General features: G+C 43.2%; 1 protein-coding gene across 9 annotated transcripts in view; it reads left to right on the plus strand.

Moving 5' to 3' along the window:
• Positions 1–13195, plus strand: part of LOC149370236 (uncharacterized) — a 77887-nt gene that overhangs the window by 18102 nt on the left and 46590 nt on the right. For 2 of the 9 annotated variants that reach the window (XM_089560663.1, XM_089560712.1), the window contains exons 6-8: positions 6339–6531; positions 6592–6687; positions 6912–9521. In XM_089560663.1, the coding sequence (XP_089416789.1) occupies positions 6339–6531; positions 6592–6638 (240 nt within the window). In that variant the 3' untranslated portion in view covers positions 6639–6687; positions 6912–9521. Of the gene's footprint in view, positions 1–6338; positions 6532–6591; positions 6688–6911; positions 9522–13195 lie in introns of those variants that run through there. The other 7 variants (XR_016285621.1, XR_016285624.1, XR_016285625.1 and 4 more) reach the window with 7 other exon arrangements.

A 13195-nucleotide genomic window follows, 5' to 3' on the forward strand; every position in this document is an offset into this window, starting at 1 on the left:
GTAACGCAAATGGGGATTGCAACTTTTTCCACAGAAAAGCTTATGCGTACAGGACTCTCACCAACAAATTCCGAGGTCTGTAAACCCATCGTGTAAGTGCGATCACTGCCGAACGTGGCAAGATGCCAGGTGAGACATGTGCTCTGTTTGTCACAGCCGTCAGTGCTGGCTCTACTCATAGTAGGGACAAGCACCATGGCCACATAGTGAGGCACGCGTCTGTACTCTTGTCTCTCGGGAACATGGGTGGGCCCAAGTAGGCTCCTCAAGGTCAAGGGATATGAACACTGCTGCAGATAACTCGGGCAGCAAGCTACCCATGCTGTAGAAGAGTCGGAACTATCATATGCTGCATGCCAGGGATGGCAGGCGTGCCATTAGTTGTCTTTGGAAGCTTTAAGGGGGGACACTGGTCTTGAAAAGAAAATTTTATTAATTTAGTCATAGTTATGAAACTTTCAGGGCACATGTATTTTTGTGCGCTGATTCTAGATATGTCATTTAATTCCATGTAAAACAATTCCTTGAGCACTTATGCACTTTTTATGCAAGTATTTTGTGGAGAGTTTTGAAGAAAATTTGCTGCAGGAAACTCGCTGAAATGTATGCCATTGGGTTCTCTTGACACCAAGGAATACAATAAGGGTAAAATTATCATCCTGGCTCTCATAGAACTTGAATAATAAGGTACTGAAGCTGCCACTTCAGAAACAGGAATATACACTTTCCTTCTCATTTCTAAAGCGACAACTTCAAAACTGTAACTTAAGTTCTATGATAGGCAGGAAGACAATTTCACCGTTATTGTATTCCTTGGAGTCAAGAGAACCCAATGGCATACATTTCAGCGAGTTTCCCGCAGCAAATTTTCTTCAAAACTCTTCGCAAAATACAAATTCAAATTCTTTATTTCTGCCTTGTAAAGATACAGACAGCGGAGGCGCAGAAAAAGCTGAGAGACAGCTTGACTAAGCCGCAGCCCCCTTTCGCTTGGCAGCAGCTTGACAGCAAAGCTTTTAATACAAAAGGCAGTTGCAAAGCGTGATAACAAGTATACAATAATGAGCAGGTACAAGAGAAAACGAAAGAACATTATACAATATTGACACAATATTCACATTGGGTAGACACAGGTAATGGCAGCAAAGAAAAAAAAGAGAAAGAAGAAAAAAAAAAAAAAAAATCCTACATGCTAGCATAGAAAGCACGCAAAGACCTGTTTGACGAACTGAAAAGGTCAAAATTATTATATATATACGCATTTAGCAGGGACGGAAGAGTGAACTGCAGGCGTTCTCTACCCGAGTTTAACCGTGGGGTCGGGACTATCCATGTCTCCGCATACCTTGTTGTGTAGCTTGCATCTCGGGTATGTAGTTCAGCAAGTTTACGTATGTGGTTTACATTTCTACGTGTTTCGAGTTTAAACCGGACACTCAAGCGATATTTATACAAGCTGTGTATTTTTAGCACACCACTTTGTAGAAAGAGATCTTTGCTTGGCGAGTCCCAGGGGACATTGTAAACATGACGAAGAAACTTTTTCTGAAAAATGTAGATACGCTGAAGACAGCTAACCGTAGCTGTGCCCCACACTAGATGGCAGTAGTTTAAATAGGAGTAGAAAAGTGAATTATAGAGGAGTAACTTTACTGTTCTTGGAAGGACGTATCTGAGCCGACTTATGACTCCGGTTATTTGAGCCAGTTTCGTGACAATATGGTCCGTGTGGTGTTCCCAAGACATGCTGGAAGAAAAAACTACTCCAAGGCATTTAAATTGTTCAACTATGTCTATACGTCGCGAGTTTAGTTTAATCACGATGGGGGAAGGAAGTACTTCGTTTTTAGGATGAAATATGACAGCTTTTGTTTTCTTCTCATTTATACGCATGCATCTGGATTCGGACCACTTTTGTAATTCACTCAAGGTGTCATTGCATTCCCGAACAAGGAGATCAAGATCATTTCCAGTAAAAAAGATGCTAGTGTCGTCAGCGTAGATAATAAATTTAGCGGCGGAGTTAATGTTGGAGATATCATTTAGGTACATATTAAAAAGTAATGGTCCCAATATACTACCCTGGGGAACGCCAGAAGTAACAAGTTTTAGTTCAGATGTCACATTGTCTATGTTTACAGCCTGTTTTCTATGCGAAAGATATGATTTCAGGATCATTTGAGCCAGTCCACGAATACCACAACGCTCCAAGTTTTTCAGGAGTACACTGTGGTTTACTAAATCGAATGCCTTCGAGAAGTCCACGAAGACACCAATAACAAAGGCCTTATTTTCAAACTGTGTTAGTATATATTCCTTTTGTTCAAGTAGTGCTAACTCGGCAGATTTATTTTTACAAAACCCAAATTGATTAGGTGACAAAAGGTCATGTTTATCAATAAAATCAGACAACCGTGTATACAGAACTTTTTCAAAAGCTTTCGAGAATATTGGGAGTATCGATACTGGTCTATAATTTCCTAAATCATTGCGGTCTCCTTTCTTATACAAAACCGTTACTTTGGCTATTTGCATTCTTTTAGGAAATGTGCCCGTAGTAAAGCATAAGTTAAATATATCTGCAAGAACAGGGGCAATAACTCTTATAACATGCTTGACAGGCCTCACTTGAATGCCGTCAATGTCACAGCTATGGCTGTTATTTAGGCTTTGTACGACTGATATAACCTCCTCTGTCGTAACTGGGTTCAGAAATATTGTGTCCCTATTGTAAGAGCTAAAATAGGTGTTGAAATCACTTGACGGGGTGTTATGGGCAAGGGTGGTAAAAAAGTTGTTGAAGGCATCTGCCAACTCTCTGCCGGATACATCTTTATTATCAAGCTTTAAAGCCCGCGGGGCAGCCTGTGGTTGCTCATGCCTCAGTAAGAAATTCAACCTTGACCACAACAGATCGTGGCGACCATTTTTAATTTCAAGAAATGTCGCAAAGTATTCCGCACGAGCGAGACGTAGTTTTTTTGTTAATCTATTTCTGTATTTCTTAAAAATGCTTAGGTCATCTGTTGAACGTGTGTTTAAAAAGATTTTGTACAGTTTGTCTTTCGTTTTAATTTCTTGCCGCAACTCAGAAGATATCCAAGGTTTGCGAGTTTTACGCTTTATTGCACGCACTTTTAGCGGGAAAGATGAATGGTAGAGCTGTTTAAATACTCGGAGGAACTCATCGTAAGCCTCATTTGCGTCACTGGTAACGTCAATACTATCCCACTCAACTTGTTCCAGTGAACTCTGAAATGAATTGAGGGTAGCATTGGTTATACTTTGGTACTTCGCTTTCTCCTGTCGGTACTTTACCAGTCTAGTCTTATTTATGCATGCAAACACTGGAAGGTGGTCACTGATCGCACATGATATTACGCCGGACTCAACTATCGGTTGGGAAGTGTTCGTAATCAGCAGATCAAGAAGTGACTCACTTTCATGTGTTACCCTTGTTGGATCGTTAATAAGATTAATAAATCCGTTCGAGGCCAAGACTGCGTTAAAGTCTCTAGTAGAGGAGTTATCCTTCAACATATCGATATTAAAATCACCTCCAGCTATAAGAGTGTATTTGTTATCTGTTATAAATGAAAGAAAACAGTCGTAAAATTCCAAAAACCTAACCATATTTCCCTTCGGTGGACGATAGCAAACCGAAAACACGAACCTGCCAGTACAGGCTGATAGCACTTCAAAATCTCCAGTAATAAGACTGTAAGAGTACAACTTGTCGCATTCAATGTCATCCCACCCCCCCCGGAGGCCGGAGCGGTTCAAGTAATAAGTTTTGTAATTGGTCATCCTGAAAACGTCGGAATCATCTGTGCTCCAAGTCTCACTGAGCATGATCAAAGAAAAAGGAAATGAAAATTCGCCAAAGAACTCCTGTAAACACAATATCTTGTTTTTTACAGAGCGTGCGTTCAGGTGAATAGCGTTAAGCGTTGTCAGCGCAACACACGAAGCAGTGCGGTTCAAGTCACTCGGCAGATAATACATCTGCTGCATGTCGATTATGTTTCAAGAAGAAACTCGAAAGATACCATGCTGAGTGCTATAGCCGATCCAAATCGCTCTTTCCCTTCACATGAATGGCACTCATTCCCTCACTTCGCCTAACGAAAACCTTTCCATTGACATACCAAGTGAACTTATAGCCTTTTTCTTTGGCACAGACTTTAGTTGCCTGAAGCAGTTCTCTATTTCGGCGTGTTAAATTTTCTTGCATGAAAATGGGCGGGTCGCTATCTTTTAGGTTCTTCTTCTTCTTCAACCAGTTCTCTCTTGTAGCTTGCTTCGCAAAACGCACAATGATGCTTGGCGTCTTATCACGTTTAGCGGGAAGTCGATGAACAGTTGCTATCTCCGATTCCATCAAGCGAGGCACTCAAAGTTTATCAGCCACGTTATTCAATATGACTGTTAGATCCTCATCCTGCACTTCTTGTATGCCATGCAGTTCCAAGTTCAGCTGCCTGCTTCGGAATTCAAGATCGTGTATCTCCTTTTCAAACTGAGCTTGTGCTGCCTGATTTAAGTCATCCTTTTTCTCAAGCTCCGATATCCTCTTCTTTAGGTCCATGATATCAGCCTCTTGATGGCCGACCTTTTGCTCAAATTCATCAAACTTCGAAGATATGAAGCTAAGAGACTCCTCCATGCTTTCAATTTTTTCTGCCAGGGGCATCAGCCGCTCTAACTTTTGGTTAATTGAGAAGAGCGCAAGTTTGATATCTGTTTCAGAGCCACTACTCTCTTTACTACATGTGTTGCTACTTCCTGCACTTCTGCATGATGGGCACTGCCACGCTTTCTTTGTGGCCTCATACTTCGGTTTGAAGGTCTTTTCAGTAAGACCAGCACATTTTCCAAAGTGATAGTTGCTCTCGCATTTGGAACATTCCACAAATGGCTCATCCTCAGAGATGATCACATCACACGCGCTACAGGAATCAGACATTGCTTGAAGTGTACAGAAGTACTCGCAAAATGAATCTCAGTAATGCAAAAAGCATAGCAAATGTCAACAAATGTCAGCAAATGGCAGCAGCAGCAGCAGCAGAAATACTATTAAAATGGATATTATGGAAACATAGGGCTACTAACCTGCAAAAGAGCAGTTTTTCAAATGGTGTTCACGGCTTGCTGCCGCTGCTGCCAAGTGACGGGTGGCCGAAGATGCTCCGCTTTTTGTTGGGTCGAGCTGGCTGGGTGCACATGTGCAGATGACTTCTTGCCAGGAAATCCCTCGTCACTGGGGCGGATCCGTGAAATGTAGAGCCAGAAGTCGACGCAGCACTTCGTATGCACGTTTGGTGGGGCCTCGAAGTAGACGGCACTGCAAAAGAGCAGTTTTTCAAATGGTGTTCACGGCTTGCTGCCGCTGCTGCCAAGTGACCATAAACCATAAAAAGTGCATAAGTGCTCAGGGAATAGCTTTACATGAAATTAAATAACATATTTAGAATCAGCACACAAAAATACATATGCCCTGAAGATTTCGTAACTGTAACTTCATTAATAATTTTTTTTTTTTCAAGACCAGTGGCCCCCCTTAAAGACATGGGTGAAAGGCATGCAGTTCAGCTACCGACTGAACTCACTGTCGTCAGTGCTAACTTTGCGCTAATGGCAAGCATGCAGAAAAGGGTGTCCTCTCTAATGCACTCACAGTTCACCTGACAGTTGGCACAGTTCACCTGACAAGCGGTGTGCCAGAAGTGAGGCAAAACTAGCAATTCGCACGTCCAAACTACAGTAAAAGCTGAGGCGTGGCAAATAGGAACTTGCACATTGAACTTGCACATTGGTATTTTGAAAGCACATCAATGTGGCACTAACAAAGTTTTGATCAGATAGTTTCTTATGTTAAAGTTTTCAGGCTAATTGATTTGCACAAACTGACTTGCTCAATGTATTCAGGGGAAGCCCCAATGTTAGGTATACAATTTCAGTTTGGGAGTGCGGTAATTACTAATTCACATTCCATCTGACCGCAGCCAATAGCTGCAAGGGACAATTGGTACAGCTTTCTCAGAAGCTTCACAATCACAGCTGAAAACATTCCATGTCCCAGGACAAATGTTTCTTAACAAGCAAAGCAAGATTGGTGACAGGAAATCTCTCCCCGTCTTTGCGCCTCACATTATAACTAATGTAGCAGTACAAGCAAGTGTGAGTGCATGAGAAAACGAGGCCTCATTGCAGCGGCTGCCATTGCTTCCTCTTGTGTGCAGTTGTTAGAGTCCTCTCCCCACTGCCAACTCACATGTCAGTCACTTAAAGTGAGGAATTTTGCACTGGCAACAGAACAGTCTTCACCTTCTCCGCAGGAGTCCAGCGTTCCGAGCACAAGACCGGAAGCTAATTCTGCTCTGGAGGGCATTTCAACCCAAAGGAAGAGGCCATACTTGTGCAAAAAGCACACTGCAAAGAGCATAGGCACCAGCACCTCTTCATTACCGCACATCAGAAGCTGTCCATCAGTATCCACACAGACCGAAGTGTGTGCACAGGCAAGCAGAGGTGAGCACAGTGGTGCCTTCCTTTGCAAAGAGTCAAAATGTTCGTGTTCTGTGCTTCCAGTGACGCAAACGGCAAGAATTAAAGTTGTAACAGCAACGCAGACATAAGGTCTGCACTCGACATCTCTGGGTGCCCGGTCTGCGTCCATGTTTTATGGTAAGCATCACCTTCCATGTTGCCTCATCCAACTGTTTGGGCATGGCTATGGCCGTATCTTCGCTGCTGACGTTGCAGCTGCGGTACACTGACGTGAGTGACACAATGGTAAACGGGTCAGTGCTGACCTTGAGACAAGCGTAATGTTTATCACTTGGGTATGATTCATTTGGTTCCACAGTGCACTTGTAAAGGGGATGTAACCAGGTATTTTCTCCTTTCAGCGCTCAGTTGTGCTGGTGGCAGGGTGGGTGCTCCTCAAGAATTTGGTAGCTCATTCCAAAGGACCAGAAAGTGAGACACTCACTCGGATGCTTCCTGTTACCAGTGGATTTTGATCTGTGGTGATCACGTGCTGCACTGTCTACATCTCAGACGCCACCGCACTCCCTTGTCGGGGACCAGCTTACCACATGGCAATGGAAGAATATGATGTGTAAGGCTAGATCCAAATAATAATAATAATATATTGTGCTATTATTATTATATATTTTATGCTTGTTACTTAGAGTAAGGCTGTTTGGCGGGCTAGTTGGTACATATTCATATTTGAACGGCTGTGCGCTAAAAAGACGTTCACATACGTTCTTTCCTGTTGTCTCTATCCTTTTTCCTGTGAACGTCTTTTTAGCGCACAGCCTTTCAAATATCAAGTTATACTTAGAGTTGTTCCCCAGACCAAGTGACAATATTTTATGTGCGAGTGGAGCATTCACATCTGAATCCTGTATCGACATCCACTCAAGCCCGTTCGTCTAACAGTTGAGGCACAGACTATTGGTTTCTTTTTTTCCCCATAGTAGTGAAGTAGTGCTGAGGATGAAGATAGATCAACATGGTCTCCGTCTTATCCTTTTGCGAGTCCCTGATGTGGAGTCATGCTGCCTTGAAAGCACCCCTGATCAAGTACGGACATTTTGAATGAGCAAGCTCAATGCGTAGATCGGGCAGTTATGACTGTCTCTAAGACATTAGTAAAGAGAAAAGTGTGCGACATCCAACACGAAAATGACATAGGGTAAAACAGTAAAAAGATAGAAGCACCCTAAGAATCAAGAGGTATAAAACATAAAAAACAGTGTAACGAGGAAAGCTGTAAAAGGTAGCTGTGCAAAAGAGAAGACATCGTCAGAAAGTGCGAAGATAAAAGCAAAAACAATCTGTCAAGAAATGCAACCGAAGAACAGGCATCTGTGGAGAATGTGACGCGCTCAGCTTGTCAAAGAATGAAACTACTAAAGACGCCTTCTTTCTTCCTTGGTGAGAGCCACAGATGTAGTACAATGCAGTTTGCTTAGTTGTCGCCAAACGACACTGCGTCCAAAACTTCTCAAGGTAACTGAAGGGTGCACATGTGATATGGAGCCGGGGTGATGTTAAGGGAGTGCCATGTTTTGTTTCAATGTCTACCTATGCTTCGTTCGTCCTGATTCCCCATCCTGAGTCATGTCCGTGTACAGTCCAAATCACATCCAGAAAAGCATTTGATCCAGGTTATGTATTTCCAGAGGACCTTGGCTGTACCAGTAAGACGGACAGCTTTTGACACTCGTGTGGTGTGTTTGGTGGTGTGTACCAGGGGTGACGAAGTTGACTTCAACGGGACGATGTCTACATGAAACTGTGGGGCACACCACTGAGTGATGACACGAACCTTTAGTGGCGATACAGGTCCCCGGATGAAGTGCTGCAGCGGAAGAGCAGCTGGCTTATGTCGGATGTGGGTGGTCTGAGGCAGACTTGACAATCTCGCGATGATGTACAGTAGTGGGAGCCTTCGTGGAGGATTGTTCTGATGAATATAAGACATTGGTGACGTTGCTATGGATGCTGTTGAAGCAGCTTAAAAGGCCCTCTTTAGTGAATCGGACATATCGAGATGACCTGAATGTTTATTAGCCATTCGCTTTCTAAATCTGGGGGCCTCAACTCGTTGCACTGCGGCTGGCTACTGTGGTGGGGTTGTAATGGTCATTCCCAGTCATTGTTATCAACAACAACAAAAAAAAGTCATGAAATTCTTGAGGTCATCCCGTTATGTCGCATTCTAGAAAGTAGCAGCAATTTGCCCTTACCATAACTCACTGAAGTTGTCGAACATGTATGTTTTCAACCGGGAAGAGGCCGCTGCTCTGACTTTGAAGAACCGAAGCCAGCCTTCAGTGGTCACGTCACCTGGCACTCCGGCATACTTTGGAGGTGTTTACAGGCTATGGGATGTCGACATGGCGCAGTGGGTGTCAGGTAATTTTGTCGACATGTGAGGTATGAAGCCAAAGGGTTGCTAACGGAAAGCCATGTTCATTCCCATCTTCTTTTTGTCTAACTCTTTTACACTTTGTTCATCCCATACTGGGCTTGCAGCACCTGCAGTGTTCAGGCAAATGTTCCACAGAGGCATTATTGGCAGACCTTTTGTGCTCCTTCATGCATTTATTAAAATATCTGCCATTATCACCCATGTACACTTTTCCACAGGATAGAGGGATCTTGTTCACAATTCTCTCTTCACAGGAGGTGTGCCTCATCTTTTTCACACTTGAGACTGCCACTGCTCCGGAGTGGTGTTTGGAATCACCGGAACTACCATAGTACGCTGGTAGCTCTCCATGTAATTTTGTTGTATATAAACAGGTACGGGTACAAATTTGCCTGCACCTGCTGCCAAGATACTGGCTGTTCGCTGTTTAGTTCGTTATATGGTGGCTAGTACTTTCGCATGACCTCGCAAGCCGAGCAGCAAAGGCCACCGGAGTCCTAGATTAGGGACCCGAACACTGAAGGCATTGTCAATGACGTTTTATTTTAGAAAATAAAGCTCTATCTCTCTCTCACTGGAGGGTTGTTTCTTCTTCGTTTATCCACCTTCGCACGCACTGAAATGCCTTTCTTAGGTGGGCAAAACAGTGATACGTAACATCCTGCTTCGTATGACTATCTTCTTGAGATTGTGTTAGAGCCCGTGTGTGTAGGGTATAACTGCCGTGCGCTTACGTGTACTCCCATCTGTGGTAAGGCTGTGAATCTGGCTCTTGCAAATGCCCTTGTACCATGGGAACAATAGTAATACTTTATTTCCACCAAATCAAATACAATTTGATGGAGGAGGGGAGAAAAAAAGCAGCTATCCACTTGACGGAGTTCTCCTCTCCTGTTCAGATGGCAGTGACAAAAAACGAGGAACTAAATTGAACATCAAGTCTTACATGAATAAAAACATCAATATAAGCAATGTCTGTAACCGAACAGAATATGCAGAAATCGAAAAGGGTATCAGCAACGAAAAAGGGGTATCAACACAGTAGACGACCAGTCATCAAATATCAAAAAGGGTGGAGAGCAATTCATAAAACGAGTTGATGTATTAGCACTTAACCAAATGAACAATCATACTACGCAGAGAGGATATGGTGATTTCACGGAGGTTTACGCCTGCTTCAACTAACTGGTTTTGTAAATACGGTAGTTAGTAATTAATTCTTTGACGACCATAGCTAGTTCTTGTGAATGGTAAAACCCATTGTGGTTTGTGGCGATGCGGATATGGTGAATCAGAAATGGTGTCAACATGGCGCTTTTGCTCAACGGTATGTTTCATAGACTGAAGAAATGAGTACTGCAGGTTGGCTGGCTTCTGAATACTGTCTGGCGATCTGTATGGCAAACCTTGGGCCCATTTGAGTGTTCACGCGAACACTCCTGAGCAATACTTTAGTTTGAGCTAGTTGGTCACAACGAGACGCAATTTCACAAATGCGAACTGGCGCGAAGACACGAGGATGAACACACACAACTGGCCAGTCCTGTCTCTGTGTGTTCATCCTCGTGGTTTCACGCCAGTTCGCATTTGTGCAATTATGCATATCTAAGCGCCGCAATGACCATCCCTTACTTGACAATGTTTGAGTGGCTGGATTTGTATGAAAAGAATTGCTGCTTTGCTCGAACTTCGTACCTTCAATAGACGTGGTTGACACAGACATTCGACATAGGTTGGGGAGAGGGGGAAGAAACGTTTGTGCACTGCTCCCTCCTAGTATTGTTGGGAGTCAACAAAAAATTTTCCAGTCCTGTGGGAGCGTACGGGGAGGCGAGGGTAAGGCAGGCAAGGGCTTGGGAGGCCATTACAGTGCATTTGCATATAATTCGTCTGTGCCTTCATTGTTGCAGAAAATGAGAAAAATGATTGACGTACCTATAAAGACATCCAGCCCTTTCCCGTCAAACGTGGGGTCCCAAATCTCTCCCCCGAATGCAGCCAGAACCGTTCACAATAGTGTGGTGCAACCCGTGAGCCATTGGAGTTAAACTTTTTTTGATGGAATTTTTTTTCTTGGCACTTTTAACTGTTGCACACAAGTTGTGCTGAACAACTCAAGGAAGGCATCCAGTCGTTTCGATAATGTTCTAGGGATCACACCTTGTTCTTCCATGGCTGCCCGGGCTTCCAGAAAAAGGCTTTCGTGGGGAATGAAGTAACATGTGTCCTTAATGCCAATGCTCGAGCCTGAGAGAAAATATAATATACCATAGTAGAGACTGCTACAGATTTCAAACTTATGCTGCGACTGACTTGCAGTAAATGTCCCACGAGGAAGGCCAACATGCATCTGCTCTTTCCAGGTGTTTTTCTCATAGTTGTTAACACGGAACAGTACCAGGTCCACGTGTGCTTTTCAGATCAGTTTTTAGTTGACCTGGTGCCATGTGTCTTGCCTTTGTTCTCATTTTATTGTGGCTGTGAAACACTGCTGTGCGCCAACTAGCTGAGGAACATCCTTCGGCAAATCCCAAATATTAAAGCCGCGTACATGCCTTCAAAGCTGGTGAGAATTTGAATTAAAACCCATTCGTGCTGTTTCTTCGGAAAGCCAATGTTGCAAGCTGAAAAAGTCCATTGGTTCAATTAGAATTTTTCCAATTCGAGCTAGTTGTGTTTTTGACACCAAATGAACGCTTTCAACTGCTTTCACTGGTGTCTAAAAAATCAACTGGTTCCATTTGCAAACCAAGCGGATTTATTCCCAGAACTACGATGGAACATATATTCTGCCTGTGCCAAAATTTTCAGAAGGAATTTGAAATATGTGAGAATTGCACGCTTTTGGGGAAGTGAAGCCAAATAAACTAGCCTGCATCACATTCACAGCACACGCTTGTGCTTACTCTATTAGTGGAACCCTAGCCTGGCAGAAATGAAAACAATTCAGTAGATAAAGCTACTAATATCTTTCTTCGCAAAAACCTAATTAGTCCTCTGTTCTGTGTTGTTTACAGACCGATCAGCTTACTGTCTGTTGCCTACAAGGTATTTACTAAGGTAATCGCAAATAGAATCAGGACAACCTTAGACCTCAATCAGCCAAATGATCAGGCAGGCTTTCGTAAAAGAAACTCTACAATAGGCCACATTCACACTCTCAATCAGGTGATAGAGAAATGCGCAAAATATAACCAGCCCCTATATATAGCGTTCATTGATTAAGAGAAAGCATTTGACTCTGTGGAAACCTCAACAGTCATGCAGGCATTGCAGAATTGGTGTAGAAGTGTCTCGTGAAAATTCTGGAAGATATCTATAATGACTGCACAGCTACCATAGTATCTCATAAAATCAGCAATAAAATTCCAATAAGGAAGAGTGCCTTATTTATTTATTTATTTACAAGATACTGCCGGCCTCAGTTTGAGGCCTTAGGCAGGAGTGGGCATATCAATAATACATCAAGGAAACGAACATAACAAAAAAAAAACTAGAATTTAAGTGAGAAGAAGAGACGAAATCCAGCAGTAATAATAGTAACGAAAAGTAAAGCGCGCAGCAGCACGACACAACCACGCATGCTCAATCACTTGAGCAAGAAACGAAATGTACAATGAAAACAATCATGCATATGAAGCACTCAAGGCATTGCGCATAATGACACGATGTTCAGTTCAGTTCAGTTTTATTCCTTAAAGGCCCCCTTTTCAGGGGGTGTTACATAAGGGGTGGGAATACACTTGAAAATGTGAAAAAAACAGCAATGATTGACATTGAAGATGATCTGTTACACGCGCTTGAAAAACAGATGGCGAAGTGATGACGACGATGTCGTAGGGAAGGCCGTTCCAGTCTGAAGCTGTTCGAGAAAAGAGCGATGCAGAAAAGGTAGTAGTGTGCGATGGTGGGCGTGCAACTTGCAGTGGGTGACTGGTGCGGTGAGATATGCGTGCTGCAGCTGTGATGTACGGGGCTTGATTCAGGTAAGAATAAAAAAACTTGTGAAAAAGAGCGAGGCTAGCGATGCGGCGACGAAATGAAAGGAGTGGCAATCCGGATTTCACTTTCAAAGTTGAAATGCTGGTGTCGTACGAGTATGAGGAATGAATGAACCGGACGGCACGATTTTGAACAGATTCCAATGCAGTGATTAGATATACTTGATGTGGGTTCCAGATGGCAGATGCATATTCTAATTTTGGTCTTACCAATGATTTGTACGCGAGCAGCTTTACCTCAGGTGGG

This window comes from Amblyomma mixtum, chromosome 1 (genome assembly GCF_055824585.1).
Source record: "Amblyomma mixtum isolate Tamu chromosome 1, ASM5582458v1, whole genome shotgun sequence".
Lineage (NCBI taxonomy): Eukaryota > Metazoa > Arthropoda > Arachnida > Ixodida > Ixodidae > Amblyomma > Amblyomma mixtum.